The sequence below is a fragment of the Nicotiana tabacum genome, chromosome 12 (assembly GCF_000715075.1).
Source record: "Nicotiana tabacum cultivar K326 chromosome 12, ASM71507v2, whole genome shotgun sequence".
Taxonomy (NCBI): domain Eukaryota; kingdom Viridiplantae; phylum Streptophyta; class Magnoliopsida; order Solanales; family Solanaceae; genus Nicotiana; species Nicotiana tabacum.
Genome location: NC_134091.1, coordinates 117,129,693 through 117,152,116, shown reverse-complemented (window position 1 = coordinate 117,152,116; position 22,424 = coordinate 117,129,693). Strand labels below are relative to the sequence as shown.

General features: G+C 36.8%; 1 protein-coding gene across 2 annotated transcripts; it reads right to left on the bottom strand.

Annotated features, from left to right (window-relative positions):
* Window positions 1-12,976: 12,976 nt before the first annotated feature.
* Window positions 12,977-21,515, bottom strand: LOC107760542 (putative potassium transporter 17). 2 transcript variants are annotated; one of them, XM_075226880.1, is made up of 8 exons: window positions 21,244-21,515; window positions 19,018-19,240; window positions 18,117-18,350; window positions 17,956-18,006; window positions 17,238-17,498; window positions 15,481-15,533; window positions 15,020-15,389; window positions 12,977-14,195 (listed from the first exon to the last, which is right to left on the bottom strand). In XM_075226880.1, the coding sequence occupies exons 1-8, from the start codon at window positions 21,349-21,351 to the stop codon at window positions 13,351-13,353; spliced, it is 2,145 nt and encodes a 714-aa protein (XP_075082981.1). In that variant the 5' UTR covers window positions 21,352-21,515; the 3' UTR covers window positions 12,977-13,350. The 2 variants fall into 2 exon arrangements, with proteins under 2 accessions (XP_075082981.1, XP_016434096.2); XM_016578610.2 differs by having other exon boundaries at window positions 21,217-21,426.
* Window positions 21,516-22,424: the final 909 nt, after the last annotated feature.

The window sequence follows — 22,424 nt, the reverse complement described above, 5'->3', positions numbered from 1 at the left end:
GAATTCCGCCGAGCTAAGCCAGAACTCACACTTAGAGAATTTGGCATAAAGTTTCTCCTCTCTCAGCCTCTGTAGTACAATACTCAAGTGTCATGCATGCTCCTCCTGGCTACGTGAGTACACCAGGATATCATCAATAAATACTACGACAAATGAGTCAAAATATGGCTAGAATACACTATTCATCAAGTGCATATATGTTGTTGGGGTGTTGGTCAGCCCAAAAGACATCACGGGAAATTCATAGTGACCATAACGAGTCCTGTATGTCGTCCTTAGAATATCTGAATCCCGAATTAGAATTATTAGCTGGTGATACCCAGACCTCAAATAAATGTTGGAGAACACCCTTGCTCCCTGAAGCTGGTCAAATAAGTGATCAATACGCATCAAAGGATACTTGTTCTTGATTGTAACTTTGTTCAACTGCCTATAGTCGATGCACATCCGTATAGTACCATCTTTCTTTTTCACAAACAGAATCGGTGCACCCCAAGGTGACACACTAGGTCCAATAAACCCTTTATCAAGAAGTTCCTGAAGTTGTTCGTTCAATTCTTTCAATTCAGCTGGTGTCATACGATACAGAGGATAAAAATAGGCTGAGTGCCCGGCACCAAGTCAATACCGAAATCAATATCCCTGTCGGGTGGCATATCCGACAGGTCTATAGGAAATACATCCGAAAAATCTCACACTACCGGTACAGAATCAATTGTAGAAGTGTCTACATCAACATCTCTCACAATGGCCAAATATGACAAACACCCCTTCCCAACCATACGTTGAGCCTTCAAGTAAGAAATTACCCTGCTGGGAACATAATCTGGAGAACCTCTCCACTTGACCTTTGGCAATCCCGGTATCGCCAATGTCACTATTTTTGTGTGATAGTCCAGAATAACATGACATGAAGACAGCCAATCCATACCCAAGATTACATCGAAATCAACCATACTAAGCAATAAAAGATCAACCCTAGTCTCCAGTCCCCCAATAGTTACCACACACGACTGATATACACGGTCCACAATAATAGTATCGCCCACCAGCGTAGATACACGAACAGGTGAAACTATGGACTCACAGGGCATATCTAGATAACGAGCAAAATATGATGAAACATACGAATATGTGGAACCAGGGTCAAATAATATAGAAACTTCCCTGTGGCACACTGAGACAATACATGTGATCACTACATCTGAAGCAACGACATCTGGCCTAGCAGGAAAAGTATAGAATCGAGCCTGACCGCCACCTAATTGGCCTCCCTCTCTTAGGCGACCCCTAGATGACTGAGTCCTACCCCGATCTGGCTGGGCAAGTGGTGAAGCAACTGGTGCTGAAGTCATAGACTGACTCCTCTACTAAGTTAAACCTCCTGTAAGGCGGGAGAAATATCTCTTTATGTGACCCAAATCTCCACACTCAAAGCAACCCCTCTCTGAAAATGTCGGCAAGTTCTGAGGCAGACCTCGAGAACCAGAATAACTACCAGAAGGACCTGCTACAGATGAACCTTGAACTGATGGAGCACGAGATAAAATCTGAGCTGGAAATGCACTAAGAGAAGACTAACTCTGTCGAGCATCATATGAACCATGGGTAGCTGATGCGACACGATGAGCTGGACGAGCCATCTGAGCGGGCCTATAAGGACGACCCCTACTGTGATAGGGTTATCCCCCAGAAGGAACACCGCTGGAATTTCCCAGACCTCGAGACCTCTTGGCCTCCCTCTCCTCACGCTCATGAGTACGGACCATCTCTAGCCGTCGATCATTGTCAACCACCTTGTCGAATTTAGCACCTGCTACATTCCCTAGAGTCATAACAAAACGGAACTGATGGTTGAGGCCATTAATGAACCTCCTGATCTTTTCTCTCTCAGTGGGAACCAACCAAACTGCATGATGAGCCAGTTCTGAAAATCGTATCTCATACTGAGTCACGGACAAGTCCTTATGACGCAAATATTCGAACTGCCTACACAGTTCCTCTCTACGGATCTGTGGAACAAACTTCTCCAGAAATAATACGGAGAACTCATGCCATGATAGTGGTGCTACACCAACTGGTCTGCTCCTCTCATAAGTCTCCCACCATCTGAAGGCTACTCCGGTCAACTACAAAGTAGTAAATGAGACCCCACTGGTCTCCAGAATACTTACTGTATGAAGCATCCGCTGGCATCTGTCCAAGAAATCCTGATCATCCTAGGACTCAGTTCCATTGAAAGTTGGAGGATGGAGTCTCTCAAACCTCTCTAATCTCTTATGCTCCTCATCATTCATAATAGGACCCACCTAGGCCTGAGCAGCTGCAACGGGCTGGACTGGTAGTGCCCCTGGTATCTAAAGTCTGTGCACTACCTGCTCTAGAGTACAGGCAACAGGGGTATGAGTACCTCCCCCGGCCTGAGAAGTGGTTGGTGCGTCCTGAGCTGAAACCACCTGACCAAGGCCAGTGCAAACAATCAATATCGGTGCTAAAGCCTCTTGAAGACCTGGAATCACAATAGGCACAGCTGGTGCCTGAGCTGGTCCGGTCGGCTCAGCTATATCTTGAATCTGCTCCCGAGCTTGAGCAACTAGTGGTGCTACAGGTGCTTCTCTAACTGCCATACGAGCTACACCTCGACCTCTACTTCGGCCCCGGCCTCTCACAGCCCTAACTGGTGGCGCTAGTGGCTGACCGTCCGATCTGGTAGTACGTGTCCCTCATCATCTGTGAGAGAATAGTATAACAAAAATATAGTTTCCAGAATGAACAAATTTGCACGACAGAATACAAGAAGATGAAATGTTTTCCTAAGGGTTTGGCAGCCTCTCGAAGATAAGTACAGGCGTCTCCGTACCGATCCACGACTCTACTAAACCTGATCATGACTCGTGAGACCTATGTAACCTAGGCTCTGATACCAACTTGTCACGACCCAAAATCCTAACCTCTCGTGATGGCGCCTATCTCAATACTAGGCAAGTCGATAACCTCAATAAATCACAATAATCTCTTAAGTTTGAAAATATAATATTTGAATTCAATAAAAAAAACCTCACAATTTCAGATACAAAATACTCCCAAAATCCGGTGTCACTGAGTACATGAGCATCTAAATAATGATAAGTCTAACTGATAAGAACACTGTCTGAAAATATAGAACAGTACAATAACTGAAAGGAAAGAGAGTCAAGGTCTGCGGACGCCAAGTAACTACCTTGATAGTCTCCAACAGATAAATCCTCAAATATGGCAACCGCCGTATCCGAAAGTACTTGGATCTGCACACGAGGTGCAGAGTATAGTATGAGTACAACCAACTCAATAAGTAACAAGACTAACCTCTGGGATGAAAGTAGTGACGAGCTCAACAGGTATAGTCTAGTACAGAAATTACCGTACAGAAATATAGGCATGCTTTCCAGTTCAACAGTTAAAATCAGTATAGGAAAAATAGATAAAATCTGCATGATATGAGGAATATGACATCTCTATATCTACATGAAAAAATATATGATGTATGTGATGTACCACAATGTAAACCTCGTGTACTCACACTCTCAGAATACTCAATCACTCAGTACTATATATGGCCAATCCAGCCCAGTTTCCATATCCCATATATATATATATATATATATATATATATATATATATATATATATATATATATATATATACACACACACACACACACACACACACACACACACACACACACACACATTAGTCACTCAGTACTGTATAAGGCCAATCCAACCCAGGGGAAGGTCTATCCCCAAATATAAATGATTCGGACAAGATCCATGTCCAGGGAAGATCTATCCCTCAATATAAATGCTTCAGACAAGATCCATGCCCAGGGAAGATCCATCCCTCAATATAAATCAACCGTACTCACTGTGAGGGGTGCAGCCTCCGGATGGGGCCCTTCAGCCTAAGCGCTATAATAGCCAGATCCATGCATAAATAAATAAAATATGTTGCGGCGTGCAGCCCGATCTCATAAATATCACTCAAAATCTCCAGTCTCTAGGACTCTCAGTGACATTAAAATCAACCCGACACAATGATATGATGTATTAATGAATGGCAACAGAGACTGAGATATGATATGCAAATGATAGATGTGACTGAGTACAAAATTATAATTTAAACAAATAATTCAACAGTAAAACGACATCTGTGGGTCCCAAAATATTGGCACGTAGCCTAAACATAATCTTTAACATGAGTCTCAGCTCAATTTCTACTAACACGATGAGGATATGCAGATAATGACATGATTCTCTAATTATATAACTCCACTGAATTTATTTAAGTTTCAATTTATATGGTGCACGCCCACACGCCCGTCACCTAGCATGTGCATTCACCTCCAAACAAATCACATAACACGTATAATCAGGATTCATACCCTCAGAACCAAGTTTAGAAGTGTTACTTACCTCAAATCGTGTAATTCTTCACTCCGCTATGCCTTTGCCTCATGAATTGACCTCCGAAAGCCTCGTATCTAGTCACAATTAATTCGATTCAGTCAATACAAATTATAAGAATTTAATTCCACATGAAAATACTAATTTTCTAACAAAATCCGAAATTTAGCTCAAAAGTTGCCAGTGGGGCTCACTTCTCGGAACCCGATAAAAGTTATAAAATATGAACACCCATTCAACCACGAGTCCAACCATATAAATTTTACCATATTCTGACATCAACTCGACCCTCTTCAAATTAAACCAAGAGGGTTTTCTAAATTTTTCAAATTAAATCACCAATTAAATGTTAAAAATAACCATGGATTCGGGTAATTTGACCAATATTGAGTTAAAAACACTTACCCAATTGTTTTCCTTAAAAATATCCCGAAAATCGCCTCTTCCCGAGCTCCAAATCGATAAAAATAGAAAATGGGACGAAGTCCCATTTTCAGAACTTAAACTTTTTGTCCATGTCTTTCCTCTTCGCGTTCGCGAAGCACAAAAATGTGCTGCCAAAATTTTCTCCTTTGTGTTCACGACCTCCTCGTCGCGTTCGCGAAGCCTTCCGACCTCTGCCCTCCGTGTTCGCAAGCCACGAGCCGCGTTTGCGAAGGCTTAACACCAGGCAGGCCCCTAGCTCCCTTTACTCTTCGCGTCCGTCCACTCGCGTTCGCGTAGGCTTCCCCAGCCTCTTCTTCGCATTCACATCTTCTTCATCGCGTTCGCGTAGGCTTCCCCAGCAGCCCAAAAATCCTTCTTCATGAACGCGTGAGACCCTTCGTATTCGCGAAGAACAACACCAGACACCAGTTCTAGCAGTTGCAAAACAAGGAAAACTGATCTGAAACCATCCCGGAACTCACCCAAAGCTCCCGGGACCTCAACTAAATATACGAACAAGTCCCAAAATATCATACGAACTTAGTCGAAACCTCAAATCACATCAAACAATGCTAAAAATACGAATCATACCCCAATTCAAGCTTAATGAAACTAAGAATTTTTGACTTCTACATTTAATGTCGAAACCTATCAAATCAAGTCCGATTGACCTCAAATTTTACACACAAGTCATAAATGATATAACGAACCTGTTCAAATTTCCAGAATCGGATTCCGATTCCGCTATTCAAAAAGTCAAATCCCCGGTCAAACTTCCAACCTTAAATATCTGTTTTAGCTATTTCAAGACTAATTTAACTACGGACTTTCAAATAATTTTTCGGACACGCTCCTATGTTCAAAATTACCATACATAGCTATTGAAATCATCAAAATTCTATTTCGGGGTCATTTACACATAGGTCGACATCCAACCAACCTTTTCAACTTAAGTTTTAAACCTTGAAACTAAGTGTTCTAATTCATTCCAAGACCTCACCGGACCCGAACCAATTGCCGTGGTAAGTCATATAATAACTGTAAAGCATAAATTGAGCAGTAAATGAGAAAAATAGGTTGTAATACTCAAAATGACCGGCCGAGTCGTTACATGTGATAGCATCTTCACCGGTTCAGCAGTAATACTCTTGACTTGTCCCCTCCAAGATACAACAGCCTAACAATGTCGTATGACTCGAACAACTCTAGATAAGTTGTTGAGTCCAAAGCTCCACTAAAATGAACACATTCCTTCCACAAACTAATATTCTCTTTTGTAGAGAATAAGTTGGAGACTTAGATTTTCTCCTTCTCTTAACTCTCTTTTTCACTCCACCAAGTTTACTTTTTTCATACACACTATCATATTTTTTCCATTCAAACACAAGAAAGAAATACCACTATTTATAGGTATATAATCTCTTCCATAAAATAAATAATAAGGCAGTGGATAATAAAATTGTAGAATATGGTTGGTGGTTATAAAATATAATCTTTAATGGGTAATTAGTGATAGATCATGGCATTAGTGGTTTCATGAGTTACACCAAAGTGATACCACTCTCTTTTCAATTTATAACTACTACCTCACAAGAAATAATACACTTTAATATTATAATTTTAATATTAAAATGCACTAACACCAACATATGGTGTGCCCTTCTTCTTCTTCTTTTTTCATCATACTATAAATACCCCCATATTCGGGGGACAAGGGGCGGAACGACCTCTCAAGTTTTCCTCTTTACTGCTTTGCTTGAATTATGACAAGATATTGTTACTATCCAAGTTGTTTTAGGCTTTAAGATAATGAATTGTGATGGAATGTTGATACTCGCAAAGCCATTTCAACTCATCAATTTCGTGAAAGATAAAGCCTAATTCCACTGTCCTTTGAAGATTGGAAGATAGTGAAAGACGACTCATACGTCTTTCGTTCTTCCGTTTCTTGGTTTGAACTGTTAGATGAATTATTTCTTGATACCATCCGTTTATTCATTCAATATATTCACCGGAATAAATAAATCAATTAAATTTCAAGATGCTTCATGAAGTGCTTCTTTCGGAGTTAAACTTCCATTTATCCATATTTCGAGAAAAAATATTTTTTATTTTTCATTCCCATTACCGGGCCAGGAATGACCGTTAGTTGACACCAACCACTTTTCACTGGTAGAGAGGCCTCTTAAATATATTAAGAAAAGATGTTCAGAGGGGCTTCCAAAATCAGGTGATTCTTGGTCCAATTGAAATATCTTCTCTACAATTTCACAACTTGAGTCGAACGATCGATCGCACCGCTAATTGAGAGCCCCAAAGATGTCAAGGGATAGTCAGAAAAGAGATACTTTTCAACATGTCAGGAAGTGATGAAGAAGTGACATAAATGTATAAAAAGCTAAACCACGTTTGGCTGCAGCATAAAAAGTTATTATCTTGTAAGGACCTTAATTCAACAGTTACTGTAAGAGCCTGGTTCTTAGCACATATTTATTGCACATACTTATTAATCATCAAAACACATAACTCAACATGAACTAAATCACACTTACTTTATCACTCCATAATATGAGCTCAGGTAGAACAAGCCTCTTTATAACTTTAGCTTGGTAGAATTTGACACCATTTAGTATCCATTTATGCCATCGTATTCAATTTCAGTTGTTTCCTATTAACCCTTCCATAAGGTTTATCAAGATCTTTAGTTGTATTGTCATTAATGTACACAACCTACATAAGCCTTAGGACATTTTGCAATCAGAGCAAATCAACGAGTCTCGAGCGTTAGGCGTGCTTGTAGCGCACAATCAGATACTTGATGCATAATCCTCGCAAGATTTGAGCCCGCCAGGTAAACCTCAAGGCATCTGCAATACGTTAAAGGCGAGTCCAGAAAAAGCCTTTTAGAACACTGGCTATTATAACGAGCCTTCTCCAACACCACACAACATACATATTGTCTCCATTATGTCAACCGTAAAGATGTTCTTGTTTACTCCAATTAGAGCAAATAAACAAATTGTTGCATTTTAAATAAAGTAAAGAAAGAAAAAATAGTAAAGAAAACATTAAACAAATGAAAATGGATGGGAGAATATTATACCTACTCATCTACTCCCTCCGTTTCAATTTATGTGAACATATTTTCTTTTTAATCTGTGCCAAAAAGAATGACGTATTTCCTTATTTGGAAACAATTTACCTTTATGCAATGATTTATAGCCACACAAAATATATGTGCCTCATTTTTAACCACAAGTTCAAAAGTCCTTTTTCTTTTCTTAAACTTCGTGCTCAGTCAAATGGGTTCACATAAATTGAAAGGGAGGGAGTATATAAGTCGACCGATCTGATTCCACGCACCCAACTGGCATTGACTTCGTTTTTCTGCCAAAGTCAAATAATTTTACTCATAAATATCAAGGTTGTTAATTGTTATACAACAAGTTGTGGGTTATAAAATTGCCACATCCAAGGCAGTGCACATTTTTTATTTCCTTAGCAGCCAGATAAAAAAAAATTGGTGTTTTTTAGTCAGGTAAAAAAATGTCTATCCAAAGAAAGAAAATATTTTTAAAAAAAACTTTAATCAAATATCTGAACAGATCTGATTCCACGCAACAACTGGCAATGACTTATCTTCTTTTAGTAAGTCAAAATAATTTATTGATAAACACTAACATGGTAGTGTCTGACACAACAAGTTGTGGGATTAAAAATTAAAAATGACATTCTAGAGCCGCTCATAAATAATAGCCTTTATATATATATTATATACAAAAAATATACTTTTATGAACTTTTGCGCCTACCGGATATAAATATTTATATTGGGAAATTACAAAAAGTGTTCGAAAACTTTGTGATACTCGAGTGTTAACTTTAAATTTCTCTATCTATATTTATATGAGTTTGATCTTTTCAATTTATTACTTTTTCTTAGTTGTGAAGGGTTTCTTCAAGTGAAATTTTTTGTGCTATCTCCTTGTTTTCTTTTCTCTAATCCCACACAAAAAAAAAATGCGTATTTGATATCTTTTATTAAATCCTCTCTACTCCAATTATTTTGTTCCTTCCTCTCCATATTAACCTGGCAATATATAGATTCCAAGTCTTCCTCTTCTTGCTATCATTTCCACTATCTGATTCTTGACTTGATGGCTTACACTGCTGTAGTTTCTCTTCTTCAAACTCTTGAGCAACGAAACCCAGAACTCTTTCATGATCAAACTGCTAATAGGATCGAATCTCTTCGTGCTACTGCTGAATATATTCTAAATGTCCTTGAAAAACTTAGTAAGATCAGTAGGTTTGACACTGAAGAAACCAAATCTTTAGAGGAAAAAATAGTTGCTGCTAGTGATGCAGAAGATGTTGTCGAGCTGAAGATTTATCAAATCATCAAAGGCTTAAGTTGGACATTTGGAATTTTATAACACCAGGATTTGCTACCAATTGTTGAAAAAATGGATACAACAAAGAAAGAATTGATGGAAATTGTTTCTGCTTTTAGCACAAGTACTCATGATTCTGCTGATGATCAAATTCTTGAACTATCTGAGGATTCTTTGATTGGCACTTCTTCTAAAAGTAATCCAATGTTGTCAAATTTGGAAAATGATATCGTGCAGGGACTCGATGATGACTTGGAGATCATAGTTAAAAGATTGACAGGACCACCGTCAGATCTAGACATTGTCACAATATCCGGCATGGGTGGCATTGACAAAACAACACTCGCTAGAAAAGCTTATGATCATCTCCCAATCAGGTATCATTTTGACATTCTTGCTTGGGTTACAATATCTCAAGAATTTCGAAGTAAAAGTGTGTTATTAGAAGCGTTACATTGCATTTCAAAGCAAACAAATATTATAAACGAAAATGATTATCTTAAGAAGGATGACAGTGAGTTAGCCGATCTGGTGCAGAAAAAACCTAAAGGGTCGAAGATACCTTGTTGTTGTTGATGATATTTGGAGTATGGATGTTTGGGATAGTATAAGAGGAATATTTCCTAATTGCCACAATAGGAGCCGAATCTTATTGACTACTAGGGAAACTAAGGTAACGATGTATGCAAATACTAGTAGCCCTCGTCATGAGATGAACCTCTTGAATGTAGAAAATGGTTGGAAGTTACTTCGTGATAAAGTGTTTGGACCAAAACATGATCATCCTCCTGGGTTGGAAGAAATTGGAAAGAAAATAGTAGAAAAATGTCAAGGACTACCCTTAACAATTTCTGTGATTGGGGGACATCTCTCTAAAATGACCAGAACATTAGAAAGTTGGAAGGATGTTGCTAGGTGAAATCGTTGCTAATCATCCAGATAAATGCTTAGGAGTGCTCGGTTTGAGTTACCACCACTTGCCTATTCACCTCAAACCTTGCTTTCTTTCTATGGGTAGCTTCCCAGAAGATTTTCAGGTTGCATCTCGAAGATTGATCCAATTATGGATCGCGCAATGTTTAATAAGGACGTCTAGAAGTCGTAAAAGCTTGGAGGAAGTGGCAGAAGATTATTTGTAGGATCTTATCAACAGGAACTTGATAATGGCTAGAAAAAGGAGATTCAATGGTGAGATAAAAACATGTGCAATGCACGATCTACTGCGTGAATTCTGTTTGATAGAAGCTAAAACGACAAAGTTTATGCATGTTGAAAGAACTTACCATACTCCTCCAACACAAGCATAATGTTCGACGCTTCAGTTTTCAAACCCAATATTATTCAGTTGATAAGTGTTGTAGGTTATTTATTTTCACGATTGGCTCGAAATTATGAAACCCCTGTTAAGAGAAAGTATTCTAAACAAGCATCTCGTGTTAGGGATGCCAAATCTAGAGGAACTTTCTGATCTCTTTTCTTCCTGTTGTACAAATGAAGTCTTTTCTGAGACTCTCCCAATCTAAGGAGATTGATTATTCGTGTAACAACTTCAGCCAATGGACAAAACTCGAAGAATTTAAGTGTTCCAATGGACTTGTTTCCTGCTCTATCAAGAGTTTTGTTTTCCCAACATCGCTTAAAAGTTTGACTTTAATTCACTTCTTTTGGTTTCATTGGGAAGATATATCAACTCTTTGTCATGTTGCCAAATCTTGAAGAGCTCAAACTTAAGGTCCACTGGTGATCAAGTATGGAGATTGAGCGACGAAGGCAAGTTCCAAAGCTTGAAGTTGTTATTTAAAGGCATACATCTTGAGCGTTGGGAAGCTATCCCAAATCTAAAACGCCTTGTTTTGAAGAATTGCAACTACCTAAAAGAAATTCCAATAAATTTTGGGGAAGTTTGTACATTGGAGTCAATTGAGTTACACAATTGCAGCAGTCTAGCTGAGGATTCTGCAAGAAAAATTGAACAAGAACAAGAAGCCATGGGAAATAATTCCCTTAAGGTCTACATCCATAACAGTCGCAGTAAGTTTTACATCTCTCTAAAAAATTCTTCGATTCTTCACATTAATTATTACTCCTTTGTTAATACCTCCTTGAAATTAAGATGATGACTTCTATTTTTTATCTTTGCATATATATGTAGGGGTGTTCATAAAAAAACAAAAAATCGAACCAAACCGAAAACCGAACCAAACCGATCAAAAATATCGATACTTTTTATGTTTGGTTTGGTTTTGGTTTTGAATTTTTAAAATCGATCAAATTTGGTTTGGTTTTGGTTTTAATAAAAAAATAACCGGAAAAAACCGAACCAAACCGACTATAAAAGTAGCTATTCAAATTTATTATTACACCTATATATATGTATATTTTTATATAAAGTTTCTAAAATTTTATGGTACATATTAGTCATTTATATTTTTAGTCTATTTCTTTGCTATTATAATAATCTAATTCTTTGCCTTTACATTCTAGTTTGATTGGTAGTTTTCTTTTGCTAAGTACAAAAATTTATTTCATGTTAAAAATAATCAATTTTTAATTGAATACTTTAATTATTCATCACTATTTGATTCAATTATCATCAATATATCTTGGTAAATGATAGATTTCTCAAAGAGCAATTAATTTGATAGTATTACATTGAAAATATAGTCGTCGGAATATGCGTTTGGTAGTGTATGTCTCATATTTAAGAAAAAACCGATGAATAACCAAAAAAACCTAACAACCAACAAAGACCGAATCAAACCGAATCGATAAAAAACCGACTTAATTGGTTTGGTTTGGTTCCAATATTTAAAAAATCGACTTAGTTGGTTTGGTTTCTTTTTCGGGAAAAAACGACCCAAACCGAACCATGAACACCCCTACATATATGCAGGGCAATAAAGCTTATTTTGAGGGACCATTTCCAAATGCGAAACCTTTCATTAGTTTATATTTTGAACTTTTATGTCCATATCTGTTGTTAAATTTATGTTTTAGGAATAAGCCATATTTAATGCAAGTCTCACCCATTTCTGATTTAGTATTTTGTAAACCACAACTAGTGATGTACTGTATTTACCTCTCTATAACAGCATCGTTATATAACATTCATTAAAGCTTAGCTTTTTATAGAACCAATTTTTATGAAATGTTATAATATATGTTCGCTATAGCAGCCAAACAATCTGGAACAAATGAGGCTGTTATAAAGAGGTTTGATTTCTATTTTGTTTTATGTGATAGTTCCAAATGAATAAGGTGTCTATGCATTGTAGGTTTCACACTGTTTTCTATGACAAGTAGTGTCCTTGCGCGCACTTCTACCATTACTCTTTCATTTTAACAGAGTAAAATATTTTGAGCAAATCTCACCCTGTTTTGTAATTTTGGGTAGAACAGAACAAATTGCTGTAGTCTCAACTCAATGATCAATGGAGGTTCAGTTCAAATTTGTTTTAAAAAAATAATAGAGTATAATATTTGTTTCCTGCTTCTATAGAGTATAGAGAAATGTCCATCGAATTACCAAGAAAGGGTGTGGTGGAGTATTAACTATTCCTTCATCCGTAACCAAAGTTCTCAAATTCGAGTCGCTTTTGTTAAGGAGCGCTTTACCCCTAATATGGGGCTTCCCCGCAATCTTGATTTAGTCGAGTCCCAAACCAAAAATAAGAAAAAATGTCCACCGAGTTTCACACTAAACAATACTTTCAGCTTCTCTATTGAACTTCTCTTCCTCCATAGCTTTTGTCAATTGCTTTCTACGCTACTACATCAGTATATATATATCAACTACAACATGCCTCATTCACACATGCGGATTCCCTACCCCACTAAAATATACATCTTTTAACTTTTGAAAAATGAAAACATATATGCATTGAAACTAGATTAGATCAATATGTTGAAAGCATCAATATTGATCTTACCTGTTATGGTTGTGATCAACCTTCTTGGTACTGTACCAGTGCCCTGTAATCAAGCCTCATAAAGCATACCAACCTCGATACGTTTGTTGAAAGCATCAATATTGATCTTACCTGTTATGGTTGTGATCAACCTTCTTGGTACTGTACCAGTGCCCTGTAATCAAGCCTCATAAAGCATACCAACCTCGATACGTTGAGGTAATGGCACACCCAAAGCAGGCAGTGCAGATCTGCAATTGCTGTGCAAAACTTCATAGAAAGCAAGCATTGTTCTATCAAACCATCCACAATGCTTACCAATATAAAACCTCGTCTTTCCACGAATATGGACCACCCCAGCAAGCTTTGCCTCTTCCAACTCGGGAATTTCGTCTTCTTCCTCCGTCGAATTATGGCTGGAGCACTGAAGCAGATGAGCCCGTAAACTCTCAACAACTTGATTAACCAAATCATCACCTTCAAGACTAAGCTTATCCGCATAACCATACCGGATCACACATCTATAAACCCCTTTGAGACCTAGTTTGCTAACAACTATCCTTTCACCTGGTGCTACTTTAGGTACTAGAAAATACCGAAGAGTTGTAAATACAGTAACTTTGTGAAGAGATCTCATGTTCTTTATGTAATGACCTAATATTGGGGTTAAACCGTCTTGAATATTTGTATAGAAGAAGCAGAGTCCTGGAACTCTCTGAAGACCTGGATCCATTAGCAGTGTCGTTAGTGTCTCCAAGTCTATCTTGTGCATCAATTCATACTCGAGCTTTCTCTGCCTACCATAGAACCAGCCAAACATAATGAAAGCAAGGATGAGAGAGATGGCAAAAGGAATCCAACCACCTTCTGGAATTTTTGTGAAGATTGCACTAACATATACACTTTCCATCACAAAGAACACGATGAAGTAGAGTGCAACCAGAGCAAGTGGAGTTCTCCAAATAATGATCATAACCAATGAAAGCAATATAGTGGTTATAAGCATAACCAAGCTAACAACAACACCTGTTAGAGAATCAATTTTAAGTAGTTAATGCAATATTTACTACACTGACGATAGAAAAGAGGTTAACAGTTGCAAGGACAATAAAGGATGAGATCTCCTTTAGCACAATGACTCCATATTGTAGTTTATTTGTCAGTCAGAAGAAAATTCATTCCACTAATCACTGCTGTTACATGCATACATTGGCCAACATAGAAGCATATCAAGGGTATGCATATCACATGTAGATGATATCAGGGGAAAAGCCCAGTTTGCTAATGTCTTCGGCAGCACACTCGTCATGACTACTATCAAAAAAGCTCCTAATGAAGATGAATATTTCACATGGAGGCGTGTGTATCTTTATGCTGGGTGTGAAGTAACACCAATCAGACGAAAAGATTTCCACCTCAAACTATAGAAAAAATGCAATTTATTCCTTAATAAACATAAAATACATATATGTAATTTTATCTGGACAATGCTAAACAAGACAAGAAAATTTAGTTGAACTTGATTTGCACCACATATATGAAATGTATCACTACTATTCATTCATGAAATTTCTATTTTGACAATGCTAAACAAGAAAATTTCTGAAAACAATGAACCTAATAGTATGAGAAAATTCAGGTTCACAGTTTGTTTAGCCTCAGTTCATTACACCAGTTCCTCCTTGAAATATCATCACCAAGTAGCAGTGAATTAGGTGAAGAAACTGCAGTAGTCAATGTCAGGCCACAGTAACAACCACCTCCTATGAAGAGGAATCCGTAAAGGAATTAATTCAGGTAAAATAATCACCAAGAATACAAGATTAAAAGCAGGATTTAGAGAATCTTACCAAAGGCATTTCCGATGTCTTGTCCGTCTCCAAAAATTAGTATGACTGCAACACAGAGAATCATGAGGATGTAGTTAACTTCTGGTGAGTAAACCTCACCTTCTTTGCTGGAGGATGTGTGAACTACCTTCACCCGAGGAAAATAATCCAACACAACTGATTGCTTAATAACAGAAAAGGTGGCTGAAATCAGCGACTGACTTGCAACTATTGCAGCTAATGTGGCTATCACAAAAATTGGCCAGTACACAGCAGATGGTATAAACTTGTAAAATCCATCAAAATGGTCGTTTGGATTTCTGATCAAATATGCCGTCTGGCCCGCATATGTCAGCACTAATGATGGATATATAGTAAAGAGAAATGCTATCTGCCAGAAAATGAGGTCCCGTAAATAATAAAAAACAAGCAAACAAGAAGAAGAGACTAAGAGAAATTCTAAGACGTAGCAAGTATTTTACCCGAATCGAACTCCTGTTGAAATGACCAAGATCAGCAAACATTGCTTCAGAGCCTGAAAAATATGATATGATTGTACTATTAAACAGAGGATGCTTACTAATCTACTTGTGTATACTCAAATACATCTATCGCCTTCCCAAGATGCGGGAAACAAGAAGACCAGCATCTGTTGAAAATAAATAACAGGAAAATTCATAATTTTCCTCCAGAACATGTCCAAAGTCAGTTACACTTAAAACTTTTTGGACAATTTGGTAGCCCCATTATTTGTCAAAAGTGTACCTAATATCACATGGAGAGGACACGTGGCATAGAAATTATTCTCACTTTCAGTCGGTGTGTGAAGCTAAAAGAAACATGTGGTGCTCCAATTGGTAGCTAGTAAACGTGTTTCCTTCTTTTTTTCTTTTGACTGATGCAATGTGTTAATAATTCATTTTTTTTGAATTTGTACTTTCCTGGATAAGATTTTACTTTCATTGTTGTTCAGGGTTTCCGCTCCACACAACTTCCTATTTCAATAATCTTGAATCTACCTAATAAGATCTTCATTTAATTGTAAATAACTTAGTGCCTTGTTGAAGAAAGAAGATAAAGAAAATAAACGAAGAACGAAGTTGATTAGAGGAGGCCAAACCACAAAAAGATTTAAAAACTATATATTAAAAGATATCGAAAAGCATCCATGTCTCCTACCAGATCTTGGCCAGAAAATAACTCTGGCAAAGGTACTCTCCACCCCCTAACCTCTTGCATCCTGTCTTTTTCTCTAGCCCTCAAACCCCACAACACAAAAATAAAAGAAGAGTGAAGAATCCAACATCTTAGCCACAAAAAGGACAAGGTCGACGTTGGAACTCTCTGAGCTAACTAATCTAGAACAATCTCCACCTTTTGTCTCTCTCAAACCACACCAGTTCGATGAGACGGCGGTCTCCAAAGAAAGAAAGCCAAAAGAATTTTTGTACTGTAAACATACTTCACAATAATGTTCACCTCCACTCCATCTGATTTTGAGTTCTTGTGAATCTGAATTGAGCAAGACACCGGCTATGAGCCTTTCCCGCCAAGGGTAGACATTGCATACATGTTAATTGGTCCAAGTTTTCCCCAATCTTAATTGCAAAAATAAAAGGAAAAGAAGAAAGTGAAAAACTCCAAGTTTCTGCTGAAAACAAAGAGAGAGAATATTTAAAAAGGGAAAAGGAGGGGGAAAAAAATAGAGGTAAATAGCACGTGACAGCGCGTGCATAAACTCCCCCCTCTCTCATCTCGTTATATCTATCTAGTCACCACTCAGGGAGGTATAGATACACTTTGGACTAGTAAAGAGGAATATTAGGTCAAAGTTTATGCAAGTAACAGCCATTTCAGAACTAGTTGAGGGAAAAACGTTATGACTTTTTCCAAAAATAAAACTAAAAGTGAACAGTGAATAATGTGATAAAGCAAGACATGTTTAAAAATACAGATATTTGAAGACCCAAACAGTGACCTTGGGTCAAAATGGAGCTACCGCATGATAGGATCAAGGATCATCTCTGCTTATGTCATACATCACATTCAGCACATAACCCAGTTATCAATAAAGCAAAAAAGTCTTCCCAATTTCACAGTTACTCCTATCATAAGAAATTGATATTTCAAGGCCCATACCATGTGAATTTCCAAACAACGAGACAAAACATGAGGAAATGGATTTATATCTTAATCCAAATGAAGAACTATTTCAGACCACACCAATATTAAGTCTTACCCGTAATGCAGAGGATAGTACCACCAAGATATATCCATCCTTGCTTTCCATTTCTTAAGAAGAAGTGGACTATGTAATGGGGTGATATTGCCTTGAATATGCTAGGATAATGCTTAATGATACTGTATATCCCAACGAGAGGAGTGGTAAGAGTCCATGCACCCATGATAGGAGAGAACAAGAAACTCACTCCTGAAGTACCAAATTTCTGCAGGAGGAATAGAACAATGAGAACGATTGCTGAGAGAGCTTCGACCAATGCTGCAAGTAGCAAACAGAGAAATTGTGAATATCAAGAGAGAGAGAGAGAGAGAGAGAGAGAGAGAGAGAGAGAGAGAGAGAGAGAGAGATGTTTAGATTAAGGGGGCCAAGAAACATGGTTCGCGCACGATCTAGTGTTTAAAAAGACTTCCAACTTTCAGCAACTGCTCTGCATCTCCTTTTTGTTAATCTGACTTATTGACCTTAAAGTGTTCTATCATCACTTAATTACTTCAAACAATTACTAGAATGAGGATTCAAGTGATTTCAAATAGTTACCAGAATCAGGATTCAAGAAACATCAAATGTAAATCTGTGAAAGGTCGCTTTTAACAACAAGCACAATACCTTAAAACCAAGAAACTACAAGTATCAAATTTGCTCCTCTACCACTTCCCAATTACCCTCAAAACCTTAAATGCCTCTCCATACAATGAATAATTTGTGCCATACTTACATTTACTGACCGACGGAAAACGTGCTCTTAAGCCATCCATTGCAGACAACACTAACAGAAAGAAGGGACAATAAATGAAACTGAAACTGAAAGAGAAAAACTGATGAGAACTCAAAAAGATGCTGAAAGCAAACTAGACGGCCCAACACAAGCTAATATACCTGAGATGGCAGGTGTAAGTATGCCATCACCGATTAGCATGCACATACCCAACATTGCAATGAAAAGCAGTACCCTTCTGGCAATCAAACTCCTCTCACAAAATTTACCCAGCTTACTTGGCTTTTTTGATTGGTTAACATAGGAATGGCTTGAGTTCAAACTGGCAGTCTTGGAAGAAAGAATCCCAATATTAATATTCCTGCAGAGTAATGAATATAGAGCAAATGTTCCACCTGCAAAAGACCATGTTCCAGAACTAAAATTTCTAGAATGATTACGTCAAAAGCGCAATGAAGAAACACTGTAGTGGCTTTTAAAAGGAATTTCAACCGAAAAATAAAGAGAATTTACTCAACATTATAAACTGTTCAATCTTTAATATATAGAGTCCAACTCTTATTTTATGACCCGGAAATCCTTCTGGAGCCATCCTTTGGGCCAACTTCAAAACTCGGGGATGATGGGCCAGCCCCTCAACCCTACTCCACTTACATACCAGAGTTAGTTCGCTTGGCACAGGGCTCAAACCGGTGATCTAAGACACAAGTCCCTCAACCTTTGCCAATTGAGCTAACCCCTAAGGGCTGAAGTCCTATACTTCAGCCAAAACAAGATCTCTTATGTCTAAAATGTGTAGGATAACAAAGATCAGAAACTATCTGAAAAAGAGAACCAAAGAACAAAATTAATAGGAAAAGAATAGGAACATTCTCATTTATCTTTACCTCAAAAGTCCAAACAGCACTAATGCAATAAAATAATTATAAACATCCTTCATCAACACCTCCAACATTCTCAAAAGGTTAGTTTTTAGTATGAGTTCATAGGAACAGTTTCTTAATCCCCGAGGTACCGAATTCATAAGTAGCAAAAGTACAAAGAGACAGAGATCAGCAATACCTTCGCCCTGATCATCAGCGTTGAGAGCTATGGTAGCGTATTTGACAACACCAATTAGACTGAGCGTCCAAAACATTATGCTGTAGATCCCCAAATAATCATCCTCAGTTGGAGATTTTAATGGCATTGATGGATATACATAAAGTGGAGATGTGACAAGACCCCCAAAAACAACTCCTAAGGTCTTGTATGCAAGGACCAGGTTCCCCCATCGTCCAGTGTCCTAAACCAATAGAGTTTCCGAGAAAGAAAATGAACGAAAAACAACTGTAAAATAGATACTAGTAGAGACAACTTAACTTTGAATGTAAAATTGTTGGTCGAGAAATGACAAATTCCCTAAACTAGTAAACTACAAATCAAAGGAGTTCAAAGTAATTGGATTTTCAAGACTCTGTTTGACTTGATAGATTATTTGATTTCAAATATGAGGAAAACTTCGTCGCAGAAATATTTGAAAAGCCACCTTTTCTTATTCATGTAAAAGGGTAGCAAATGTTATGAATAATATCCAAGTGGAAAGAACCTGAGGCCAATTGAAAATTATCATAAAATTCCTTGGACAGTAAGATTCATGCAAAACACCATTAGCGTATACATGGATTTGAAATTGATGCATCCAAAAGGAGTGGAGTCAAATTTGCGAGAGATACCAGATAAATTGTTATAGGCATTAGTTAAGGAGATAAACTCTCAGCAACTCTCACCAATAAAATAAGTTGTCTCCGCTCTCAATCATCATATTACCATTGGGTGAAGCTCGGTAGGTTAGCTTCATCATCAGAGATATAACTCTTTTTAAATTTATGTTATTTGTAAAGATATTTCTGTAAATTTTTCAATATCATCACATTTTATCCAAACTTTCATCATTTGAAGATAATAGCTTTTTAAAGTTTCATAGAATCTCTGTATGAAATGTTCATAGTTATACACCCTTCCAAGCAGCCTAATTCAGGAAGCTGAAGTTCAACCTCACTTAACGAAAGCAGAATGAGAAATTTCCCCTACGACCAATAAACATCGTAAAAGATTGTTTAAATACATCTTTCATATCACGACCTTATCAAGAATAAGCTTATATCCTGGGGAGATCACCACTTTAAAGCTATAAATGATGTCACAATTGACTATTATATTTTCTAAATTATAATCATGTAGCCAACTTTAAAAACAACATTTTTCCATTTCTCAATTGACTAGGGGTGTCAAATGCTTGATTTGAATGTTTGCAAGCCAACTGAATTTCCAGCTATATTTTGTCACTAAAAGAGAAGCTTTACACTTACTTCAGCCAAAAGACGAGAAAGGTAAATCAAAAAATATGAAAGATATACTGTATCTAATCTCTAGCATAACAATCTGAAGATAATAAAGGAGTTGGAATAAGGAAATATTATCATCATCATTAAAAATTCACCTCAATTCAAATTTACCTGTGCTTGGTTATATGAATCTAATTAATCAATTTTTTCAAATGGTGGTTCTGAGCCAATTTGCTTACACCTCGACTATTTCACCGGTACTTACGTCCTCCCACTATATATCAGGTAACTCTACTCACCTAGACTTAGGCGGATTGAAAAAAAACCATTCATTGTTTTTGCCCCTACTGGGGTTGGAATCTTGGTATCTTCTTCATTACAGCTTCATCAACCACTAGATCATTCCACAGAGTGCCTTATTCACTAATTTGTTTTAAGTTATATCACTGACAGTATAAAATATTTTACACCGAGTGAATTTTAACTAGTGATAATAAGTTGTTTACCATTTTTACTAAGTAAACTTTAGAAGTGACCTGATTGTATAAGTGACCTGATTGTATAAATAATAGGGCATAAAACTTAAAACTTATAAGGCAAATATGAGCTCTCTAGACCATATGCTATCCTTACACTTTCCCAACAGTGGAATAGAAGTCTCTAACCAGATTAAAAGGACTACACCTATTCATGGAAAACACCAGACCTAATAAAAGTGTTCATATAATCAGTTTTTCCTTCAAGGCAGCTAAGAATTTGGAATACACACAAAAATAATGTAGAAACAAAAAATCCAAATAAAATAAGGCACAAGATTTTACGTAACACAAACAAACAAACAAACAAAAAGGAACTGCAAAAAAACAAAGCACATTGTCCCATAATAATAAATAAAATAAAAGTAAAAGATATTAGATAATAGAAATATAGAGACCGCGTGGAATGTGGTTAACCACTGAACCTTTTGGTCATGACAATTGTTAATGGTGTCACCGTCATGCACCGATACCACAACGGTTGCATCCGACTGATTCGCCGCCGAGTCATGCTTTCCGGGTTGCCGATCCATAGCCCCTTTTAACTTAGCAGAAAATAAGCGGGGTGGGGTTGGGGGTGGGGGTGGGGGACGTAGAGTTTGCTGCAGGCTGGAAGACTGAAGTGTGTGTGGGATTTATAAACGGAAGATTTGGAAAGCTAATTGAATTTGTGTGTAATTGGGTCTTGGTCAACATAAAATTAGGAGCCTCTTTTGCAAAGCCACTTAGCAACAATTGTATGTTTGTTTGGGAAAATAATTACGTGGTTAGTATGGAATTTGACGTAATTTGAGGGTTTAATTGCACTATCTAATTCTCAATGGGAGACGAGAATTGGTGTTATTTACACTGTGTAATTACAAGGTTGCTTTTTAGTTTTTTTTTTTGTTTTTTATTTTAATTTATTTTCTTTATAACTTTTTATTTCTAATTTTTAATTTATTTTTTTTGAAATTTTAAGATATATTTTTCTTTGTACATTATTTATCTTTTATTTCTCTACATTTACTTCTTGTGATTCTATGTAATTGCTTATTTTTTATTTATTTTATTATTCTATTTTTTGAAACCACACCTCCTAATATTAGAAATAACAAGTCATTAACAAATTTGGCATATAACGAGTGATGCAATTAAAGTGAAATTTTATTGCTAAATGTGGTTATAAACTTATTATGTTTCCTGATCTTAAGTTGTAGTGGAACTTACTATTATTATGTTGGAATTTGACATATGTTAAACTATTTTTTTTTAATTTTAAAATTGTGTTATATTCATGGTTCCAATTTAGTTATTTTAGTAGTATTGGCTCACATTGCATGTTGTTCATTTTTTAGTTAGAATTGATAGATTAGTTTTGTCAAGCATTTGAATAATATTATGACATTATATTTATAAATATTAATTTATTTTATCAGATATGAATTTTATGATTTTCTTACAAAACGTATGTTTTTAGTTTTTGTAAGTATCAAAACTAAATATTACTTGTAGACATGAAATAATTTACCCTTCCCTAGATTTTATACCGTTTGTTGCTTAGATGCTTATTTTAGGTGTAATATTGATATTTTAACTTTCAGTTCATTTTTGTTTTGTTTTATCT